The 24,401-nt window shown below is 40.0% G+C and overlaps 2 protein-coding genes across 2 annotated transcripts; both read left to right on the top strand.

The window, feature by feature from the left end:
- The first annotated feature begins 964 nt into the window (after positions 1 to 964).
- Positions 965 to 8,603, top strand: LOC132984688 (12-(S)-hydroxy-5,8,10,14-eicosatetraenoic acid receptor-like). Its single transcript, XM_061051573.1, has 2 exons — positions 965 to 1,797; positions 4,293 to 8,603. The coding sequence occupies exons 1-2, from the start codon at positions 1,240 to 1,242 to the stop codon at positions 4,752 to 4,754; spliced, it is 1,020 nt and encodes a 339-aa protein (XP_060907556.1). The 5' UTR covers positions 965 to 1,239; the 3' UTR covers positions 4,755 to 8,603.
- Positions 8,604 to 16,896: 8,293 nt separating this feature from the next.
- LOC132984687 (hydroxycarboxylic acid receptor 2-like) lies at positions 16,897 to 24,229 on the top strand. Its single transcript, XM_061051572.1, has 3 exons — positions 16,897 to 17,487; positions 20,807 to 21,212; positions 22,093 to 24,229. The coding sequence occupies exons 1-3, from the start codon at positions 17,351 to 17,353 to the stop codon at positions 22,540 to 22,542; spliced, it is 993 nt and encodes a 330-aa protein (XP_060907555.1). The 5' UTR covers positions 16,897 to 17,350; the 3' UTR covers positions 22,543 to 24,229.
- The last annotated feature ends 172 nt before the right edge of the window (positions 24,230 to 24,401 follow it).

Below are 24,401 nucleotides of genomic sequence, written 5' to 3'. Positions count from 1 at the left end.
AAAGCACAGCACAGATGTTTCATTTAGACCACAGGGGGACTGTTTGAAAAGGTGGAGAAGAGGGATAATATGTCCCCTTTAAATGTGCCGCCTTGTGTTTTAAATGGCATATATTTACACACAAAGGTCATAGACATAGTCATTTTCTCAAAACAGACTTATTATAGAGGTCATATTGGTTTCTGTTTTTTAGAAAGCGACTTTTCACTCATGAACCAGATCTGTAGAGAGTTCACGTCCCCCACCTTGTCTCTGAAACGTGTCCCTGCAGAAAGTCTGAATTTGCAGAGCTGTCTGGACTTGCAGCCGAGATGCAAAAGGAGTTTAAAGCACGCACAGTTTGAGGCATGCAGAGTTGAGCTCGAGTCCTCGGGTTAACCCCCTCTTCTCCTTCTTTACTTGTCCTTACATAGTCGAAAACACTGACAGCAGCAGTTAACTGCTATATCATTAAATTCCCAGGGATCCACATCTGCGTACTCTCAGGGGATGTCGACTGTTTCTAGAATTAGGGGCACATGCAATTTTGAAGAAGTGAGCCTGGGAGCTACAGACTGAAACACTTGGAAGCTGTCATTCATGAGAAACTGTATATAGGCTGTACAGCAAACATCGCAATATGTGCCAGGAAATAGCTGCATGCTTTAGTGAGAAGGTGAAATGTTTCCATAACATTTCTCTCATGTGGTTGGCTGTCTGTCAAAAAGTCATATCAGCTCGAGTGATCAGTGCAGAAGGAACTTGTCAGGGCTCAACACAGAGCTCGCTCTGCAGACTTTGACCAAATGTCATTGTTAACAAAGGAATCATTCAGCTTTCTTTGAAGTTTAACCTGTTTTGGTTTCAGTTTGAACAAACACTTTAATAGTATTTGTCATTTGAATGTTATGTGCAGCTGGTGACTTACCTCCTGGGGCTAAAAGGGCGGAGCCACAAAATGAGCAGCAGGCTGAACAGCAAGGCAAAAGAAGCAGACTCACCATTTGCTCTGCACGCTGAGGGAGTTCACTTCAACAACCAGCTTTCTAAAAAAACAGGAGAAAAAAAACAAACTTGAATTACTTTGGAAACAAACAGAGGGACTGAGAGAAGAATTCAAAACCCAAAAGAAAAAGGATTAGACTGAAGTCTTTGAAGGAAAACTTGTAGGCGGGATTTTTCTGTTTGTGTGCAGGGTGAGCCTTGTGAAGTGATTTCCTTGTCGGCATAGTGAGGAATAGGACAGATTTAAATGCTATTATGTATGTTACTGCTGTAATGGCAAACTCAACTTTCCAACTCATTGAGGACTGTAACGCCACCAACAGGGCTCTGTATAAGTTCTACGCGGCGATCATGATCGTGATCTTCATCCTGGCTTTGCCTCTGAACGCCTCCGTCCTCCACCTCTTCATAGTCAAGCTGAAGTTCTGGAAGTCCAACACCAACAACGTCTTCCTTTTCAACCTAGTGCTGGCCGACATCCTGCTGCTCATCTGCCTGCCAATAAAGGCGCACAACTTCATCCAAGGCGAGAGGAGGAGCGGGAACGAGGTGGTGTGCAAAGGGATGCTCTTCATGCTGTTTTTGAACCGAGGAGCCAGCATCGCCTTCCTCACCGTCACCTCGGTAGATCGGTATTTCAACGTGGTGCACCCGGGGAGGAAGAATTTCCTGAGGGCCCTCAAGAAGTCTCCTCTGATCTCGATCCTCATCTGGCTGCTCCTCCTGCCCCTCACCATCCCCACCATGCTCAAGAACTTCGACTGCTGCAACAGCCACAAGAACGGCGACCCAAAAGAGGACACCTTGGTTAAGGTAAGGTTTTGCGTACCGAGCATGCAACTTTAATGCAAAACATCACTTTGTAACTCTCCTCGAAATGTAGTTTTCAAATATCTGCATGAGAGAAAACTAGAAACAGTTACGCAATGGAAAACTCTACACGACTTGTCAGTTGTGACCATGTGGCAATATAGTGAGTTAGCACATTCACACACTCACTAGTGACATCAAGAGCTGCAGCATTCTCACTTATGCAATGCTGCAATGCTGCAATACACCAGAAACGGGAACTTTTGTTACTCAGCTTGAGTGACAAGAGGTGGAAAATAACTGACTGAGTGGATCTTAACAAGGAGGCAAAAATAATGAATGGAAGAACACAAAGAGAGCGGAGTCCTCCAGGTTATCACATCCACTCAGTCAGAGATTGTTCACAGAGTTATTATTGGCACGGGCAGATCTCACAGTGTCGCTGTGTGATATCTGGAGTGTGTCAAAGTGCAACACCTATGACAGGGGACACAGTTTGACAAAGCATGCTGAAATCAAATTATCAGTATTGTACGTTAAAGATGTTCTTTAAAAGCTTCTATGAATGAAAATTCAGCCTGATAAAAAGAGAAAATATTGCAAATTCAATAATCGTTTTATCATTGCCTGGAGGTTTATTTCTATTTGAACGACCCGGTCGCTTTACATGATCCCACACTCATAGTGGATAAGATGGAAGCACATCTTTCATATTTAATACTGAGACAGCCCCTCTCTGGGTTTCTACCATTGCTGCTTCCTTAACAGATGTTGTGTAAAGGTAAAATGATTCTACTACTTGCTCAAGGTCACCTCGGCTGTACTCGGGAAGTGCCCTGGCACCTCTCAAGCTACCAGACCAACTTCCATATTATGGTCCGCATCAGGACTTACAGACCCTACAGACTGAGCTACTGCCCCCCCAAATGTGTCCACTTCATTTGTATCTGACAGATGTCGTCACCACTTAATCACTCGTTACAGATTCAGCTTGTTGTTGTTGTTTTTTGTTGCACTGCGAGTAAAATAGAGACAGGATACAGCATGACTGCACACCTCATGACAGGGACACAATTTAAAAAAAAAAACTACAATATTGAAATTGTCCCAAGAACTGCTTTTCATTTTCAAGTGTTAATTTAAATCAATGAGAAGAGCCTGACACGATGCTTTCAATGATATGTTCTGTTTGGTGTATACAAATCTGCAGTGTTCTCAGATTTTCTATAATGGCATATCGGTGTGCATTATCGCTTACAGAGAGCTGCTCTCATTGGACGCTTTTTAGAGGTCGTTAAATAACTTAGCGGCAGACTGTAGATCTTCTCCCTGATGTGACAAACATTTGCTGTTTAAATTAGTTAATTTGAAACTCTGCTGCTGCCTGTCTCGGCCAGGACTCTCTTGAAAAAATTATTTTTAAATCTCAACGAGTTTCTTTCCTTGTCAAATAAAAAAATATTACATGGGAGACAGGGTGTAGAAGCTATGTACAGTTTTTCTGGCACGACCTCACAAAATTCCAAGGTGCACCGTGAACGAATAGGCTGGTTTGACCCTGATGACGGCCATGAGCTGAAACATGTCGGTCTAATAGTTTAAACTTCAACCTCCTCATAGTGGATAGGATCAGAGTCTATAATTTGTTTACATTAAAACGATGATTATAACACGGTCACTTACTAAACAGAGTTTGTGTAAAGGTCAAATGATGCTGCTGGCTACCTCTTTGTGCACCTGGACAGTGTAACAAATGTATTTCTTATTCTTTCTGTATTTAAAGTCTTTATATGTGATTTTTAACACTTAAATATAATAGAAATCAAGTATCTCCTCTGAAAATAACTCTGTGAGTCATGACTGTCTACAATGGGTGTAACACCCGAGTCCCACTGTCTGTGATGTTTTCAGAGTTTTCAGAGTCCTATCTTCACTTTGTTTACATCGTCAGGACGGCCGGCTGACTCCTCCCCTCGTGTATAAAAGTTGTTTAATTGAGGGACTAGAGAAAAGAAGAATAACATACTGTACTCACTGATTAACTGTGTTTCTAGATCACGCTCATTTCAGGTAAATTTACATGCAGTGTGAAGATACGAGCAGAATAAAGCAATGCAGCGCGAGTTGTTTTGGTTTCATGCTGGTGCTCAAGGGCGACATCTGCTGGATCAAAAAATTGCATATAAAGCTTTTAAGTGGGACCTTTTTTTTTGTTTGTTTTTTTAAATATGTAAGAATTAGGGCCCGACCTCTATGAGATTTTTGGGGCCAATACGGATACCGATTTCAAGGAGGACAAAAATCTGATATCTTCCTTAGCTCTATCTTGGATCTTGGGAGGTAGATAGATATTAATGTTTGCTGTGATGATCCCTCAAATACAGCCGAATGCAAGCCAAAGAGAGCGCGCATGTAGGGCCCAAGGCAACACCTCCAACACTTTGTACAGTTTATGATTGACACTGGAGATGGATGATGATCTTTTTCTCTGATTTAAGGATGTGGTGGACAGTATGCGAGAGGTGGTCTTCTTCACCCAGATCGTCATCCCCTTCGTCATCCTGGTGTACTGCACGGTGCACATCGTCAAACGGCTCAGGATGAAGACCGTCGGGGACACTACCAAGCTGAGGAGAGCCGTGTTCCTGGTGACCTCCGTCATGGTGGTGTTCTCCTTCTGCTTCCTGCCGTGCACCATCGCCCGGATGGTGCTGCTGATCGCCCGCGTCGAGGAGTGGCCCGAGCACAAGCAGGACAAAGCCGCCGTGGCCTTCGACGGCCTCATGGTCCTCTCCTACATGGACTGTCTGCTGGATCCGCTCGTCTACTGCTTCTGCAGCACCAAGTTCAAGGCTCTCTATCTGACCAACTACTTCCCGTGCCTGGTGAAAAACATTGCGATCCCGCCGGACAGCTCAACAGGAAACACACCGAATTCCACACGCAACGATGTCATTTAAAATGAAAAAACAGAGGAGGTGAACCAACAGATACTACCTGTGATGGACATGGTGTCCTAAAAACTGTACATATTTTAAGAAAGAGGACTTTGATTAGAAGTGCAAAGAGAGAGGATGAAATGATTTTATTTTTGTTCAAATCGATTCTTAAATCTGAGAATTTAGAGGAACATCTGTAAATAGGAGGGGCAGCTGTGGTTTTGCCAAAGAGGGTTAAGTGGTGTAGCAGTGACTCATCAAATCAGTTTATAAAGTATGGATGCTGGTGAACTTTATCTGTAGTGAAACATGAGGGTTTATTTTCTGAGGGCCCTCAGCTTAAAGAATGCACATCTGTTTCTCGGTTTATCTTGGACAGCGACATAAGTTATGAGTTAGAACCATGAAAACTCCTTTGTAGTGTTTCATGGCTAAAGAAAAAGAAAATCATATCTGCCAGCTGATACTGATCTCACACAAAAAGTTTCCACTCTCTAAGTGTTTAACGGTATCAGATACTCCTCAGGAAAACTCATAACTGCTCCAATAGTTTGAATGTAGATGGTTAGAAACTCCAAAACCTAAGGGAGCTATAAGGTGAAGATTCTTTTCCCAGAGTTTTTACATAAATCATAGGCAGGATTTCTCTAACTTTAGATTCCTTTATGAGGAGTTAAACATGTGTCCCCACCCTTATTTGGCCCTATTATGTAAGATTTAATCCTAAAGGCCCCATACAGGAAGCTAATTATTACATAGCTGTTTATACTGCGTGTACAGAGAGGTTGCTGACATTTTTAGGTATATTTGTTTGTCTTTGGGATAATTTTTTGTAAATGAATTCTGAACCTAAATGGCAATTAGACAGATAGATAGAAAGATAGATAGATGGATAGATAGATACATAGATAGATAGATAGATAGATAGATAGATAGATAGATAGTTAGTTAGATAGACAGATAGATAGATAGATAGATACATAGATAGATAGATAGACAGATAGATAGATAGATAGATACATAGATAGATAGATAGATAGATAGATAGATAGATAGATAGATAGACAGATAGATAGACAGATAGATACATAGATAGATAGATAGATAGATAGATAGACAGATAGATAGATAGATAGACAGATAGATAGATAGATAGATAGATAGATAGTTAGTTAGATAGACAGATAGATAGATAGATAGATAGATAGATAGTTAGTTAGATAGACAGATAGATAGATAGATAGATAGATAGATAGTTAGTTAGATAGACAGATAGATAGACAGATAGATAGATAGACAGATAGATGGAGAGATAGATAGATAGATACTTTATTGATCCCGAGGGAAATTCAAAGCATCCAGTAGCAGGTTACAAAGACGTACATGACATGAAACATTTGTTACAAATTAACCTCAAAACCGACGCCCCCCATATATTAACCCGAAAAAAATATTTAAGAATACCCCTAGATGAATCCAACTTTTTTTAGCAATGTTTAAAAAGAAGAAAATTATCAAAAAAACAGACATTAAATAACAGTCAGTGCAAACATTAAAGGTGCAATTTAAATAATTGAGGTTAAGGTTTAGCTCAGGATAGCTCAGTTTTCTAAGAAGGCCAGGAGTCCCTTTTTATTGCAATCAGGGAAATCTGATCTGGACCTTAAATTTTTGAAAGTCGTCAGTCGTCTCTCAACCAGAAGGTCGGGGGTTTGACCCCCAGCTCCTGAAGCTACATGTCCAATGTGTCCTTGGGCAAGACACTTAACCCCAAATTCGTCAGCAGCGTATGCATGTGCATGAATGGGATTAGTTACTTCTGATGGACACTTTACACAGCAGCCTCTACCATCAGTGTGTGAATGTGTAGGAGAAGAAAAGCGCTACACAAGCTCAAGTCCTTTTAGCATCTTGGCCGTTGTTGCTACAGTTTTTTTCCACTAAGTTTCCCAAAAATAAGGCCAGCTGTTTATCCTTAATCCATCTGACAAACTCACAAACAACAAGCGTCGAAATCATAAACTCCTTGGCTGGGGTGAGACATTTCTAAACAAAAAAGTAGTCAAAAGTCAACAAGGTGTCAACAACCTCTAAATGAACCCCCGCTCTCTGACTTAAGCATTAAACCTTGACGACCATTAATCCAGTCAACAACATGACGAGTTAAAAAAACTCCCCCTGAACTCCCTGTGCAACAGAAATCATGACTCATTGCTTCAACCGACATAACATTTCTTTTCCCAGACTTATTCACATCAGTCACCTGGATGGTCTCACTCACCTTGATGACATCATTAACAGTAATAAGACAATGAACAGAGAGTGTGTTTGTGTGTGTGTGTTGTTCACTGTCTGCCTATAAATAGATTTATAGCTTACTCATCATGGAATTGATAAATCAGCTAAAGGTCTGGTGAGTCAAGGTGAAATATTATTTTATTTTTGTTCACTCATCTGTGTGTTAAAGACGCATCACTGTGTATCGTAAAGACAGTCATCACTTTGTCACAGCCGGGTTTAAATGTTGCAACAAGGCAATGAGGCGTTTGTACTTTGGAATACTTTCCAACTTTCTTGTCAAGAAGAAGAAAGGATCAAATCTAAAGATCGACCACATGAGGGAAAATACTGACAGCTGAAAGGTTTTAGTGTTTCTGAGGGAGAGGCAGCCTCTCTTGATAAAGTGTAACAAACACATTTACACACACACGAGCGTAGTGTGGTATGGACACTTTGATAGTGAGATATACAGTCAGCTTCCTCCCACACTTTAACGCACTCCCTCACCCTCAACTCAACGATTTTTTGTCTCTGCAAATGGCACATCAAGTGTTTGAAAACCTCTGCAAATATTTAAACAGTAGAAGAAGAACGAGTGTCTAGAAACACATGAAAGTTTGACCTTAAACAGGACTAACGCTCCACACTTAAGTCTGCTTTAATTTCTGTTTTTACTGTGAAGATTAGTTGTTCAGTCAATAAAATGCAAGAAGGTGGTGAAAAATGACAATCAGGGTTTTTGAGTTCAAGGTGTCCTGATGCGTCTTATTTTGTTAAGATATTCAGTAGAGTCATAACGAAAAGAAGGAAGCTGGTTTAAAGAATTGGGCCTTTTTCTACAAAATACATTTTTTAAAAGAGGTGTAAATAATTAGTAGAAAAGTGATTGGGTTGTTTTTTTGGGGGACTTTTAATCTGCAGGTACCAAAGTTTACAAGCAACCACAATAATGATTCCCCGCAGGTTATTTTGTATTCAGTTTGACAGATTAGACCTGAGCAGAGCTTTATTTTATGAGTAATATATATAAATATTGTTATTTTAAATTTTATTTGTACATTTTATTTCATTCAAACAAACAATAAAGTTAAGAAAAACAAACATAAAATCTCAAATGTTGATTGAAAAGGAGCAGAAAGAAGACTAATCTTATAATATCTGCTCCTCTGTTTGTGCAGTCAATATATTTTTACTAAAATTAAAAAGCCCAGTAACAACTTATTAGGTTCCTTTTTCTTTAACCTTTCATCAAATATATCATGTCGAGTAAAATAAAGTGTCACTGTATCATATTCTTGGTGCACACTTCTTCTTCTGAATATTTATTAGATACAGTTTTTTTTATTTTTGTTGTTAATTTGTGTTTCAACAAAGGTTTTAGATATCATCCCTTCGTGATATTATCACCGTCAGTTCGTAGAGGAGGTTGTCAGTAGTTTTATGCTGTTTGTCATTTTGTTACAGAAATGTAAAAACAGAGCAGGGGTCACATTCACATTTGGAACAGTGTAACTATCTGCTTCGTCTTGTGTGTGTTTTTAAATTCTACAGCGATATGTGAATGTGAATAAATATATTTTTTTATCTTTAGTTACTTTTCTGCTGGGACTGATTCTTCATTTATATTAAGTGTTTGATTATTTTGTCTTAAAGGAAGAATGTGCGACTTTTTGATCCAGTAGATATCGCCCTTGAGCTCCAGCATGAAACCAAAACAAAACACAAGGGCCGTCCCGTCCCTGTAAACATGATGTAAACACGGCTCTGACAACAACACAGCTGGTGGGACTCAAGCTTCTCACTCACTGTAGACAGTCATGACTCAGAGAGCATTAAGGGATAGACTTGATTTCTGCTTTATGTTTAAAATGTTGCACATTCTGCCTTTAAGATTGTTGTCCAGCAGCATTACCTCATCTGATTTACTGCGGTCAAACAAACATTCCCATAAAGTTCAGATGTGAGTCACCGTGTCTTTAAGCAATCCTGAAACTTCTGTCCTGGGATAAAAGAGTGGGTGTAGTTTCTATGACTGCATCTATTGTGACAGGAAAGCTCCTTTAATAGAAGGAGAGGGAACTTTCTCAGAAACCAGAAACCATGTTCCAGTTTAAGCTCTGAACATTTGTGAGGTAAATGTTTCATAAACTCTAACCTTATATGCCATAAGATCTGACGCAGTAGCAGTAGTAGGTCGGCCTGTAACCAATCACAGAGAACAACAAAGTGAGAAAGAGCTAAAGTTGGTGAATTTGACCCCTCCATCCATCCATTATCTATACAGTCAGTTCTGCTGTGGACTGTACCGACCTGCTGGATCTGTGCTGTTTCATTGGTAAGTTAAATGTGTGCTTTGTTTAGCAGCGCCTGTTCTGGTGAGTATTTTGGCTTCACTTTTGTACAGCAGGTGGCCGTAGAGATGCATCATCCATCTTCCCAGTAAAGTCAATTTGAAATTGCAATAAAAAAGGTAAGACAAAATCAAATGAAAACATTCACAGTGAAGTGATTACAACAAATTTAAACTTTCATTTCATTTCATTTTACATTTATTATAAAGGAAAGTTTAAAAGTGAACATTAAGTTACAGTTTAGCCGGCCTGACTCAGTTTAAAAAACTGATTTCCAGCAGGTTCCTGTTCTGCAGAAACATGAAACATAAACCATAGTCGCAGTTGCATAGATAGTGCAAACAATACATGAACGATACATGAGTGGAAAAGCTGTCGTTTGTATGTATTTTTTTTAAATATGTGGTAGATGGTAGAGTTCTGATGTGATGGGGGATGTCATTCAAAAAGTTGGTGTTTGTATTAAAGAAGGATTTCTGACCATAGTTGTTTTTGTATGCATGGACTTCAGGTTGTAAGTCTGAGTTAGTGTGAGATTCTTTCAATAGAGGCAGTGTCCAACCAAACTTTTCAAACTGTGCTCTTTGTGTTTGTAAGACATCTTGGTCACATTTAATCAGCTGTTTTGTTTTTTTGTAAATAAAGACGTAGTGTCAGTGAGGTGGTGGGAGGCAGTGACTGCTTCTTACCCTGACATGTGAGGACAGGTTGATCCACAGAGTACATCTGATAGGAGAGATGATCCTGAGAAACCGGGAGCTGTGAGGACACACACACACACACAATGGAAACAGGACTGAATGAGAGGAGACCTGTGAGGGTGAATAGGAGATGTAATAAAATGAGATTTTGGATGTTTTTTTAAATGGCCGGTCTTTCAACATTAATCCCAGCATGTATGTGACTAAACTCAAAAACGTTCCTCCTTAAAAAGAAAATTATGACATCTTAATACTACATTACAAACCATGGTTCATTTTTAAAACTTGTTGGATGATAAATTCAAAGAAAAAATGTTGTCTTCAGCTTTTATAAGATGTGTTCTCATTTTACACTCTTATCGTCAAGTGTGTGCTCTCATATTTCCAGGTCTGGTGGTGAGAGAGGAAACATACTTTTAAAATAAATCGGGAGACAAAAAAAACACATATTTGTATAGAGAAGACTTCTCAAGACATCTGGTTATGGTTAAGTACAAAAATACTTGGTTGGTTTTATCGGATTTCGTGCCCGCTCATCATATTTTTTCCCCAGAAATGCGTCACACTCCTGGGGCGAACCTCTGCATGCCTGCTGTCTGGTGCTGGGCAGGTGTGTGGAGCGAGATTTATTTTCAAGAATGTATTGAATAAGAGCGATAAAGTGTAACAAAAGCATGCAAAAAAAAAAAAAAAAAGCATTATGATCTATTTTCATACAACAGGTAAATAAAAGTGCTCGCTTCACATGCACAACAAAAAATACAATGATGTAAGCCTTTATCATGTGGTAAAAGTCTGGTTTTCTGCAGAATTTGGAGGAAGTGAGTGGCTCTCACATCCTTTGTAACCTACTTTCAGAAGAATGTGGAGAAAGCTTCATGAACTAAATTTGATCCTGATAAAACACCTTTAGTACACACCTTATCAGATATAGTAGCTAGGAATGTGTCATCAGAAAACTAATTGATTAAACGTCCTCATCCTCGCTAGTCAGCATCACCATTTCTGGTCAGTTAAATTAATTATTAATATGTTTATTAATGAAGGCTCACAATGTCAGTTCAATGTTGTGTCTAAGCTGTAACACAGCCACTGGCCAGTAGATGGGGCTGTAGCTCCGGTTAATGGGCGTGCTCTCCTCGCTCCACTGCCCGGAAGTAAACCAGCACAGTGGAGGGATTGCATCTTGTACGAGCAGCTCAGGTAGACTGGCATATAACCACTCGACCTCTGCTCAGCACGTGGCCACATTCAGCACGGGCGTGTGGTGCTAGCAATGCTAACATTAGCCACATTTGTTTACCCTCAAAGTAATGCAAAGTGCAGCACATTTCATTTAACATGGCCATCAATTTCATAATGAAAAAAATGACATGACCTTTTCCAAATACCCATTTAATAGGCTCCATAAGTTGTTAGCAATATTGTTTTGGACTGTGTAAGGCATGTTCAATTAATTTTTGCAAAAATGTTGACTATTTTCTGAGTTTGTTTTTAACCAGAACTTCCACCAGATACTTGTGCATTGGGTGTCGGCTCCACTCCAGTACTGCTCCCTCGTCCTCTAACCCCTTTCAGGTGAGACATTTTTCCAAGGACCCCCCTCATTAGCGTAACGTTGATAAGTATGTATTAATACTAATAATAATAATAATAATAATAAATTTTATTTATAAGCGCCTTTCAAGACACGCAAGGACACTGTACAACAAGCAACATTTTAAAAACAGCGATGGATAAAAAAAAAAAAAAAAAAAAAAAAAAAACAGCATACAATAAAGAAATGAAATGTAGGACAGTGTAATTGCAGTTTAAAAATGTTAGAGTGAGTAGGAGATCTTGAACAGATGGGTTTTGAGTCTGGATTTGAAGATGGGGAGAGAGTCAATGTTGCGAATGTCAGGTGGCAGAGAGCAGCTGAAAGCTCTGCCCCCCATGGTGCTGAGGCGGGCAAAGGGCACGGTGAGGTGGATGGAGGAGGAGGATCTTTGGGAGCGGGCTGAAGTGGCGATACTATGTAATAATGTACGATGTAGTTCTTTGCAACGCTAGAATTACGCTACATTTATACTTTCTAAGTAATTAATTTGATAAACTTTGAGAAAATGTTGGCTCCGAGCTGTTTTTTTATTTTTATTTTTATTTTTTTTATTGTTGCGCACTATGAAGTGACCGACATGTCACGATTATATCAGAATTGATTTAATGGCACAAAACTAAAGTGGGCGGGAGTATTGGACAAAGTAGCTGATTTTTTGTAGTTTGTACGTATGGTTTTTCAATGATATAACACACTTTGTTACACGGACCCCCAAGCTATGGTTCGCGGACCCCTGGGGGTCCTGGGTCCCACTTTGAGAATCACTGCTCTAACACCCACAGGCTGTGTTCTAGAGCCACAGCACAGAGCAGCACCGCCTGACAGTTGGACCCCCCCGAGACCGAGGAGTTCCCACGGTAATTATAGAATCACACATGACAGCACGTGATAATACAGTGTATTTTGAAAATGAACTGTATGTTTTAATGTTGTTTTTCGGTGTCCGACTTCCTGCCCGCTTAATCTGCTCTGTGGTAAATTGATACGCCGTGCTCAGACATGACCTATCATCTCTGCTGCCATGGCTGAGCGGGGGACAGACCAAACACAGAATCCGGTGGAATTTATCAGTAAGACTCATCAACTAGTCTGAATTCTAATTTCCATTTAATCATCGGGGGAATTTAATCACAAGAAAAAAATGTATCTATATCAGACATGAATCATCTGCAACACCTCAGCAGAGCTCGTGACAGAATGGAGCCGCACTGAGGGCACACAGGCAGGAAACCTCAGCCCTACAAAAGAAAAAAAAAAAGATCAGATTGTGAAATAGAATGAGCCATTTCTCAGAGCGGGTGTGTGAGGGAGGAGCGAGTCCGCACCACTTCTCTGAAATGCTTCCTGGCACCTTTACTGGATACAGATTATTATAAATCTAAACAAGGCATGCCTTCTAGGGCACGTTGTTCTAAAGTGCCGACAGTAAACACAGAGTGCGTGTGTGTGTACCGCCGTCATCATTACTGGCACTTTAAAAAAAGGTTCTGAAGAACATACAAGACGTCCATGATGTAATAAAACCAGTCATTTAGTGGCTCCCTTCTTAGACGTGGGCAGGAAGTCGACATGAATTCAGTTTTATTTTTCTTCTTTGGAGTAAAGCTGCTTAAAATGAAGAAAAGATAAGTTCTTAGAGGCATGTTATCTGAAAAGAGATAAGGTGCTGGCTGCTATCAGTGCACGACATGAGGGTACATCATTCATGACACGGTTTCTGTGTTCAACGCAAACCTGCACACAACAGCTGAGTCTGCGAGGTTCTCGTTTAAACCTGGACCAAGCTTGTCTTCACATCATTTATGAAAGCATTTTTCTCAAGTAAGACTTCAACACTGTGTGTAACCCAGGTTAATTAAATTGAATTAAATATTAGCCCTCTGTTTGTTTTCCTTTTGAGAGGGGAGTGACCTCGGTGAACCTCCATAACTTAAGAATAATTGGTTTTAATTTTATTTTGTATTTATTTATTTCCCTATTTTATTTTTCTTAAACATTCCATAATCTCACCTGAACTCCGCTAAAATCTTCAACCAATCAGAACTCCTCCCACTTATCATAAACATCCGGTTCACGAGGTCACTTCCCCTCACCTCACCTCACGGCATGTTGCAGAATTGTTTGGTTGCCCAAGACGGGACAACGAGGTTATGATTTACACAGCGGTCAGGTTTTTTCTGTATGAACCTTACACCGTGGAGATGGCGAGCTAAAATCTACGAGATTTACCCTGCCTACAAGTTGGTAGGATCTAAAAAGACATTGACTTTTTTTGTTTTTTTGATGGACCCAAGAAGCGTTTTTTGATCAAGAGGATATTTATGTTGGTTGTTTGAAGTTATTGTTTTGTTATATTGGAAGTATTTTTTTATGTGAAATACAATAATTATTATTTAACTTTACCTGTGTTTGGATTTTGTTGGTATTCACATTTGAGCTCCGAGAGACCTACCTTATTTCTTCCTAATTTAAATTTGACTTAAATGCACAATTAGCCCACTACATGTGACACTTACATAAAACAGTTTCCATGCAAGGTGCTCTCAATGCCCACAAAGTGCCACATGTGCACGCTTAGAGCTCCACTTGAACGTAAGCAATGCTCATTTTCTGACGAGGTACATCATGTTCAGGAGTTTTATTGTGCCTGAAGACAAAACTCAGGGCACAGAATGAAGTCGTTTTGGTGCCCATCAAAACTTCTAAATTTTCCAGAGTCGGTTTAACAGAAAGAAGCAGAAGAAAAACTATCAAAGAGCGTGAATAGATACGATTGCTTTCATAGATTCTCAGGAAAAAGAAAGCCACCCAAAGGATTCTGGGGGCGCCGGTGGCCTAATGTTTAGTTTGTAGAGGCCTGGGTTCGAATCCAACCTGTGGCTCCTTTTCCTTTATGTCATTCCCCACTCTCTCTCTCTTTACAAGCTGTTTGCTGTCGATTTATATAACTCTGCTGTAAGGAAAACATTTTTAAAAAAAGGTGGGTATGATGTGCTTAAAGCTCCTGTGACGAGTTGTATATCTGGTAAAATAAGAAAACTGAGTTAAGTTAATTCTGATGCTCTTTGTGGCCTACAAAAGCCAACAAGGCCATCAGCTTCAGAATTTAGTATTTCTATAAGGTTTTAAGGGCCTGTTATCGACACAGCTCAGTAAGTGTTAATTTTCAGCAGTAAAGATTCCCAGTGAGTGATATTTTTTACTATTAAAAGACAGCTGTATGGGGGGTGCCAAACTCCAGGCAAGATGAAAGTTTCACAAACACACACCTTCCTTCACCGCTCCTTCATGAGCTCTGCCCAAAATCAATGGACATGCATTTCCAGAAAATCAACTCAACAACAAAGAATCTGGGGGCATGGCTTGTTTACTTTTTGATATGAATTAAAATAACAGATTCATCCCTGTTCGTCATTTTCTGAAACATTTGTGATTAGCACCAAAATAAATGACACAGGTCTGATCATTTGAAGACACTTTAAGGCACAGCTCAGTCTCTACCCTCAGGGTCAAGTCCCGGTGCGGACCAAAAATACTGAAGTTGTTCTGGTAGCTGGAGAGGTCTGACATCTCTCCACTAATGCATGTCCACATGTGGTGTTTGTGCATGTGTGTGATTCAGGCCTAAGTGTGTGAGAAGCATGTCTGTTAAATAACAGAGTGTAAAACCAGAATTTCCCTCAGGGATTAATAAAGTATTTCAAAATCAAAATCTTAATCAAAATTTAAGCTTTAAATTCAGTTATGCAATGATAAGTGTAGTTTTGGATTAATCCTGTCATTTAAAGGAAATGCTACACTCACATTTTTGTGCAGACAATGTTGCAAAGGCTGGAGGATTTGAGGATGTAATGGTGTGGTCAGACTCAGAGGTGAAACAGATTGCATGTCTTAAGTGTACTCAGTGTGTTTAGACGTGTTTGCTGTTGCAGAACTGATGTTGCATTTCCATTTTTGTGCGATGTTACATGACAATTTGGACAAGAGAGTAAGACCTTGGCATGAAAGCAGGCTGCTATTCCCTAGTCAGGGGTTGTCTTTTCTGCTGTTCAAGGTTAAGTTTAAAACTGTTAGTGTGCTGCCTGTTAGGTGTTAGTGTTTGTTGTTTCTGAGAGGTAAGGGTCAGGTTAATGTTTGACTTCAACGGAACAAGGAGTTTAAAAACTAATCCAACCCTGTCAAGAGCTTCTGCACGCACGCAGACATCTACATGGTACTGAGTAAGAAGGAAGGAAAGGACTAAACCAGACATGATGTACTTCTGCAAAAAAGAAAAGTCAACTGGTTCAACTTGTGTGTAAAAGGACCTCTTACAGAGACAGCTTTAATTCAGAGGGTTGAGACATAACGTCCACGTATTCTACTTCAGAAACTCTCAATTGAACGTGTTTAAAAGAGGATGTGACTGAGAAAGATGATGTCACTCTGTCATTATTATTTAATCCTGTGGTAACACACTCCTCCACTCAACTGATAGAGACAAATCTGAAAATATCCTCTCCAGATATACAGATTCAGACGTATTTTTTTCTTCAGTTTCAAATCCAGCTTTTTGCAATACACAAGCATGAATTCAGGTTCATATTTCTTCCGCACCGCTTTAGACCTTAATCTAATCTAGTGAGGGATGGTTGTGCAAAGTTGTGGTTAGGTTGTGAAGAACAGCTACTGTATTTAGCAATGGCAGTTCACACGACGGCTGCACGTAAAGCAGAGGAGACTTTGAGGGTAAACACAAAACTTCCTGCATTTCGGTAAGTTTTTTAATGCACCAATTTTTTTTGGCTTTTCTGTTTTAAAATATTGACACAAAATATAAGATTTCTGCTTCTTTACTTTTACCTGTCCTCGAGCTTGTCTCCCCTGAAATCTCGATCTATGGGAGCACCTTCATGCAGTGTATCCCACACAATCTTTTTTCTTTTTTTTTTGGCTTCAGGCTCACTGCATATCTGTTTTCACCCGATACCCTGTGCATCCTCCCACAGGTTTGACATAATTGGTAATTTGGGTATTGGGGTATTTGGGAATTTTTGTAATCCCAGTGCTTTCCCACTCGTATTATCATCCTTGTTTTCGAAACGTAAAGCTAAGCATGTGCAGGCATGATGGTTTTCGCATGGGCTGCCACCTGAGGAATTTCACAGGCAAATAGACCATGAGGGTCGTGCGTTGAGGTGTTCTTAAGCTTGAAAGCTGAAACCAGCATCTTTAATGTTGTCTAAGCCCCCTTTTCCTTTAAACCACACCTCCAGCTGACTATAAATTCTTCCTCTCTGAAGCAACAGTGTCAGGGGGGGGAACAAACTCTCAGAGCCAGGCTGTTTTCTCCTCTCTACGCTCAGTACCTGCTCTCAGTGTTTACAGTGCTTGTTTCCTCCAGCATGTTTTGGCACGGCCGGCCGAGTCTTGACAGAGCTCCAGGATCACTGTAAAGCTCTCAGGAGGGAGCTGTTGAATTCGACGGATCACAGTGAGAAGGGGGAATCGGTGCCTAAAGGAAAGGAGAGTCTGGATTAGCTGAGGCTATACGACCACCTCGGAAAGAAAAAGGATTTAGACTTTGTGATGGCTGACCGGGAACACCTTTAACCCCTCTTTTGGTATCAAATAAACCAGACTATTTTCTGACTGGATCTTCTGTGGAAAACAGTGCTGCTTCCACAAGTGTAATCCCTGAAAACCATGTATACAAATGGAACAATCGATCACTGCAGAGTACCCGATATTGCCACGTACCAAACCCTCTCCTGTCTGATGATGGGAGAGTTTGTGCTGGGTCTGCCTCTCAATCTGTCCGTCCTCTATGTCTTCATCTTCAGGTATGAAGAAACAACATTTTCTCTCTGCTTTTCTCCTCATTTCTAAATTCAAAGAAAAATGCTGTTTAGGATGTTCACCATGAAGTGTAGGAGAGCCTCCCCCCTCTGTGCCAAGAACTTGAACTTTATGATTGGGAAGGGGGGAATAGTGTAAGTGAGTGAGTAAGAGAGTGATTCCAAACTTGATTTCATAAGAAAGTAGACGAGGTCACGTGGGGATAGCTTAGGAAGTCCAGCTGTGTCTGGAAGTAGTGGGATCAATGATTGATCAATGCCTCGTTCCCATTTTTCCTCAAGGGTAAAATGTAGATAAGGGAGGCTTTTGGTGGTGTGACAACTTTCAACTTGTAGCTTATCCAAGAACCTTGATCTTGATTTTTGACTTTTAGACAACTCATCAGCTGGTTTTAAAATGTGTAGCCTTACAGGGTGATTTCCAACTTGATTACACAAGAAAGTTGATCACTTAGTAAGAACAGCCGCCTTTGACCTACTGCTGCGTCTACTTTCTAAAACCTTGATGAATGACTACTTGAACAAAAGCTGTAATCATGCCAAAACGTAAAGTAAAATGTATTTTAGGGAGGTCGGCAGGAGCCTTTAGTAGCCTTTAGAAAGTTCTACTAATTGGAAAACTTTGACCTTTGACGACTTATCATCTTAGCTTTTTCAGAATCAGAATCAGAATCGGGTTTTATTGCCAAGAACATTTACACATACAAGGAATTTGACTTGGTGTATTGGTGCTAATCAATTAACAATGAAATAAAGAAGAACTAGCAACAACTTAAATAATACAATATATAAAAGAATTACGACGGAGAGTGTTGCATCCTTGAAATGAAACGGTCAGAACTCGTCCATCTTCACTTTTAGCAACTTTTATTGAAGAAATGCCCCACAGCTTTACACAAGCTTAGTTTTTCAGCCTACACACACCTCTGTGTCTTCTTCACAGAGCCTCCCTTAAAGGGCCAGTGTCTTAACCTTAAAAGGTAGATAAAACACACAGTATTTACTGTTTATAACTTTGTTTTCTTATACTGATGATCTTAGATATATAAATTAGCTTAAATACTTCTGGAAATTAATTTAGTTTAACAAAACACACTGATATAACAAAATGACAGAAACAAATGTGAAAATATGGCTAGCTCTTTAACTCAGCAGCAAGAAATTCAGTCAGTCTCACAGATGACTGGAGTAGATCCTGAAGTATACTAATCCAAAAATAGACTTTGAATCCATGGATCCAGAATCGTTTTGAATCCAAAAAAAGATTCTAAATCAAATCATGACTCCAAGAATTGGAATCGAATCAGGAGACACCCAAAGATTCCCAGCCCTAGTCATGATTGTCACTTCGTTGTTTATAAATCTAACGTTCTTTGACTAAATTGAAGTTGTGTTTTGAATCAATCAATGATTTGTTTCTGGTATGATGAAACATAATCTGTCTCTGTATTTCCCTGTTTTCCTCGAAGTAATGTTTATATTGGAGAAGTTCACAAGAGATGAAAAGGCTTGCAAAGTTGGAATAATTGGAAAACTCAAACCTTGATTCACCCATTAGTGACTTGATGTTGTAGCTTTCATGTAGAAACATGATTTTCCAGATGTTAATGAGGCAGCTTTGGGATGGTTTAGGAAATCCAGTTGCTTTTTGACCTACTCCTATTTGTTATTCTACAACCAGGAAATCTGTTTTCTCTGACTGAATCTCTAATCATGCCAGCGTCAGAATGGTGAAATTAAGGACTGTGTGCGTTTTAGCCTCTGAGACCAGTTCAAGTTACGTCTGGAATCGATGAATAATCTGTTTGGATTAATCGTTCTGCACTTCCACTGCCGCGGCATGACTGTTTATAGGAAGAAACCCAAGTAGATCCCTGCTCATTCCAGCGAGCAGAGGGGAGAGACAGTATTTACATCCTGTTTGGATTCTCATGTGCTGATGGAAATGTTGACAGAAACTAGTGTATTAACAGTGAAGATCCCAATCCGCTTCAAAACCTGAAACCACAGCGAAAAATCTCTTGTAAATTTTTGTTGGGGGGGGGGGGGGGGGGTTCTCTGCAGCATTTCATTTTCATTTCATTTTCATTTGTTGTTACTTTAATATTCCATCTCGGGCTGTACAGGGGTGCACTGGTTACCCCTGTTGCCTTTACAGCGAGGAGGTTCCTGGTTTGAATCCCAGTCGGACAGGAGCCTTTCTGTGTGGAGTTTGAATGTTTTCCCCGTGCATGCTGGATACCCCGGCTTCCTCCCACAGTCCAAAGACATGCTCGTTATGTTAACTGGTGATTCTAAATTGCCCGTAGGTGTGAAAGTGAGTGTGGCTGGTTGACCGTCTCTATATGTCAGCCCTGTGATTGGCTGGTGAACAGTCCAAGGTGTAACCCACGTCTCGCCCAATGACAACTGGGATCGGCTCCAGCCCCACTGTGACCCCAAACAGGAAAAGTGGCAAAGATAAGGATGGATGGATGGATGGGTATTCCATCTCCATTTTAACATGTTTTTTATGTTAATAGATTTTCTTCTGGTTTTAAACTTTCATTGTTAATGGATGCCATGTGAAGCCTTTTCTTTGTCTATTTGAAACACTTTTAATTATCTCTGTATTGGGAATATCTTAACATAAAACAACTGCCTCCACTGACATTAAAATCTGAAAATCACCCAATTACATAAAAAAAACATCAATGTATTCCTGCCTTACTGCAGTTAAGTCATTTCAGACCTGAATATTTAAATTGTTACAATAACACAAAAACTTCTTGGAACTAGTTGAAGCTACTAAAACTGAAACTTAACAACAGAAAGCATGCATGGCATTTACTTTTTTTTTTACAAAAGTTACATCACTCAAGAACTCGCTGCATTCACAGACTCTTTTTCCCGTAGTGCGGATTGAGAGATGAACTCACAAACATGTTGGTGGTGGAACATGCTGTGCTGTGGATTAAGAGAAGCACTGACAGTACAGAGAAGGCAAACTCTGAGCAGCATGCAGAGAGAGAAGTGTTTTCTTTGGCACCAATGTTTCTTTTCCACCACTGTTGATATACACAGTGCAAAAAGGGAAGCATTTGAGATTATGAGATTGAGTCATATTACTGCAATAGAAGTACAAGAATGAGTTGTCAGTTTGAAGGGTGAGTTGTCCACACTAGAAGCATGTGGAGATTTATGTAGATGTTTGTTAGTAAATGCCACAATCACTCACAGCGTCACTGACTTTTCCACACTTCTGTTTTCTCTTCATACTGAATTAACAATTCAATAACAGCTCCGTCCACTTCTTCCTCTTTAGGTTCAAGTTCTGGAAGAACAAAAGTATCTTCCTGTTCAATATTGTGGTTGCCGATTTCCTGCTGGTGGTCTGTCTCCCTGCTGAGGCCTACCACTACTGGAACGGCATGAGGCGCAGCAAGAACCCGGTGGTGTGCAAGCTGATGCTCTCCATGCTGTTTCTCAACCGCGGGGCCAGCATCGCCTTCCTCATCATTCTGTCCATCGATCGCTACTTCAACGTGGTGCACCTCGGACGGAAGAACCTCGTCAAGGTGTTGAAGAAATCTCCTCAGATCTCCATCCTCATCTGGCTCCTCTTGCTGCCCCTCACCATCCCCACCATGGTGGAGACGTTCGAGTGCTGCAACAGCCACGGCCGAGCGGTGGAGACTTATTACCACGATGTGACCGACACCTTCAGAGAGGTTCTGTTTTATTTTTTTTGGTTTCTCAATTCATTCAGTACGGTTTTTTACACAGCTATGCACCACTGCACGGGATGGATGGATGATTTTAAACTGCATAGATACAATTAACAGATAATTCAAATACTAAAAGTCTCGGCAGTCCTCAGGGTGTTTAAGGCTTTATTTGATCCAGTAGATGTCGCCCTTGAGCACCAGCATGAAACCAAAACAACTCGCGGTGCATTGTTGTGTTAGCATGCTAATGCTAGCGATCTTTATTATGCTCGTATCTTCACACTGCATGTAAATTTACCTGAAATGAGCGTGATCTAGAAACACAGTGAGTACAGTATGTTATTCTTCTTTTCTCTAGTCCCTCAATTAAACAACTTTTACAGGAAGTTCATTTCCACCTGCAGTTGCAGTCTAGAGTTGTTCCCATGGGCCTGTGTGTTATGAAGCCTAATGACTGTGGGTTCAAAGGATCTCCTGAATCTTTCAGTCCTGCTAATTTGACTTCAGATGTATTGATTCAGAAATGTGTCCCCATTTTTTTTTTTTTACTTTTGGGATATGAGGAAATGTTACAAGCCTCTTAAGAGTATGTGTGTATTGTTCATGGGTTTAGATCCAAGTTAGAGATTAATTTAAGATTTTGTGGCGCAACAACTGCCTCTTTAATGTTCTACAACAATACTTATCTTCTTGTAAATCATGAATGAAGAGCTGCCTAAACTTTTAGCTAAAGTTTACACACGTGTATTCTTTGGCCTTGAGTCAACTGCAGAGAAGTTTAGCTTGTAAAAAAAAATTAGAAGTTGCATCACCTTTCATTTGCTGTGTGAATTTGCTGTTCTGTTCTTCATCTTATTGACGCTCACTTCTCATTTCTTGGTAGGTGGTCTTCTTCACCCAGATCGTCATCCCCTTCATCGTCCTCGTGTACTGTTCTGTGCGCATTGTGAACCGGCTGAGGAAGAAGACGGTGGGCGAGAAGACCAAACTGAGAAGAGCCGTGTGGGTGGTCATGTCGGTCGTGGGCGTCTTCTCCATCTGCTTCCTGCCCTGCACCATAGGCCGAGCGGTGCTGCTCACCGTCCGGCTGCAGAATTGGTTAAAAGAGGAGGAAGTCGCCGTTCAGGTCTACGACGGCCTCATGGTTTTGTCGTACATCGACTGCCTGCTCGACCCGCTCGTTTATTGCTTCTGTAACTCGGGGTTTAAAGACGCTTACATATCCACCTTCTGTCCGACCTGTCTTCAGAAGAGATTGATAAACTCAGACTTTACGTTGGGAACAACGGAAACACCTACGATGTCTGGAGGTAGAACGATAACAGATAAATAATCAACTTAGGTTGTTATTAAACACTATCTCAGAAACAGAACAGGTACACCCACACAGGAGTTTTTGTGCATGTGGCAGATGAGATGTATTCTCTGAAAATGTTAATCTAGGGCTGTGTATATCTATTCTGTGTGCACAATTTAGCTGTAACCTTCCATAGCAATAAGAATTATATATTATAAGAAATAAAAATGCAGTCTACATTTTTTTACATAATATGTGGTCAGTTAAGGTGCAGTCATATTTTTCTTTCTTCAGGTGTAAATAGCAGAAATATTTTTGAAATCCTCCTTTAAAGGCTTTATATGCAATAAATATAATAGAAATCAAGTATATCCTCTGAAAATAACTCTGTGAGTCATGACTGTCTACAATGGGTGTAACACCCGAGTCCCACTGTCTGTGATGTTTTCAGAGTTTTCAGAGTCCTATCTGCACTTTGTTTACATCGCCGGGACGGCCGGCTGACTCCTCCCCTCGCGTATAAAAGTTGTTTAATTGAGGGACTAGAGAAAAGAAGAATAACATACTGTACTCACTGCTTAACTGTGTTTCTAGATCACGCTCATTTCAGGTAAATTTACATGCAGTGTGAAGATACGAGCTAGCTAGCATTAGCATGCTAACACAACAATGCAGCACGAGTTGTTTTGGTTTCATGCTGGTGCTCAAGGGCGACATCTGCTGGATCAAAAAATAAGCATATAAAGCCTTTAAAGGGGAGATAAAATACTCATATACTGTGAATTCTCTATTAAAACGTGGTCAGAAATGTGTCATATAAAACGTACTTTCAATAGCTCAAGTCCAAAAATGTATTCAACGAGATTATTCAAAGAGGAAGAAGAAGTCAGGTGAGGAGGAAGAGAGCCAAACACCTATGTGGGCGTACACGGCGTTTAAGCAGATTACAATGTTGTCATCGGCATCACAGCTGATCTCATGTTAAATCAAATACAAACGATATAAGAACAATTGCCAGATAGATGTACTAAAGCTACGTATTCTAAAATAGTCTATATAGACCACTGCATATAAATATATATATTTTTGCATCAACTTTTACTTGAATGTATAAAAGTTTTTTTTATTTTTTATTTATGTGGATTCATTCAGAGCAGGCTTTAAGAAGCTGAGATAATGTGTCCATCCTCTTGTGACTGTGATTGGTGATCATGGTTTTACTGCATATGGTGGCTTGTGCAATAACTACTTGAGCTTGAGCTTGTTTAGTTCTTTTAAAGTCTTCTGACTACTCAAAGCGCTTTTTAAACTACAAGTCACACCTACACATTCACACTCTGATGGCAGAGGTAACTAGTCCCATTCATACACATTTATACGCTGACGAAGCAGAGGGAGTTTAAGTGTCTTTCTTGCCCAAGGACACATTGGACATGCAACTACAAAGTACCCGGCAGTGTTGTAAAACAAAGGGCAACAACTGGCTCATATTTTCAATATAATCAAATAATATTCAAATAATCACCCCGATGGCCATCTTAATTGCTTCTGTTTTTGGTCTGTAAAGGTCAGTAAATGTTGAATTCGATTTGCAATTTCTGTCCCGCAAAGCGCAAATGTCCTTATTTTGTTTTCAACCCCAACCTATGATGTAATCTTTTAAAGAGAAATAGGAATACTTCGTTTTGAGAAGCTAGAAAAAAAGAGAGATTTGATTTTTTTTTTTTTTAAATGCACTCAAACTGTTTTACCAGCTTTACCTGTTCAAAGCTTCTGTGTTTTATTTTTTTACCCTAAATTGTGCATTGTTCACTCAGGAAACTCTTTGTTGATTATTCAGGTCGATCTCGACCTCAGAAAAAGTTTTACAGCCGTCGTCATTGGGGTTGAGTCTC

This window comes from Labrus mixtus, chromosome 12 (genome assembly GCF_963584025.1).
Source record: "Labrus mixtus chromosome 12, fLabMix1.1, whole genome shotgun sequence".
NCBI lineage: Eukaryota > Metazoa > Chordata > Actinopteri > Labriformes > Labridae > Labrus > Labrus mixtus.
The sequence above is the reverse complement of the archived record's forward strand: the minus strand, read 5'-3'. Positions and strand labels throughout refer to the sequence as shown.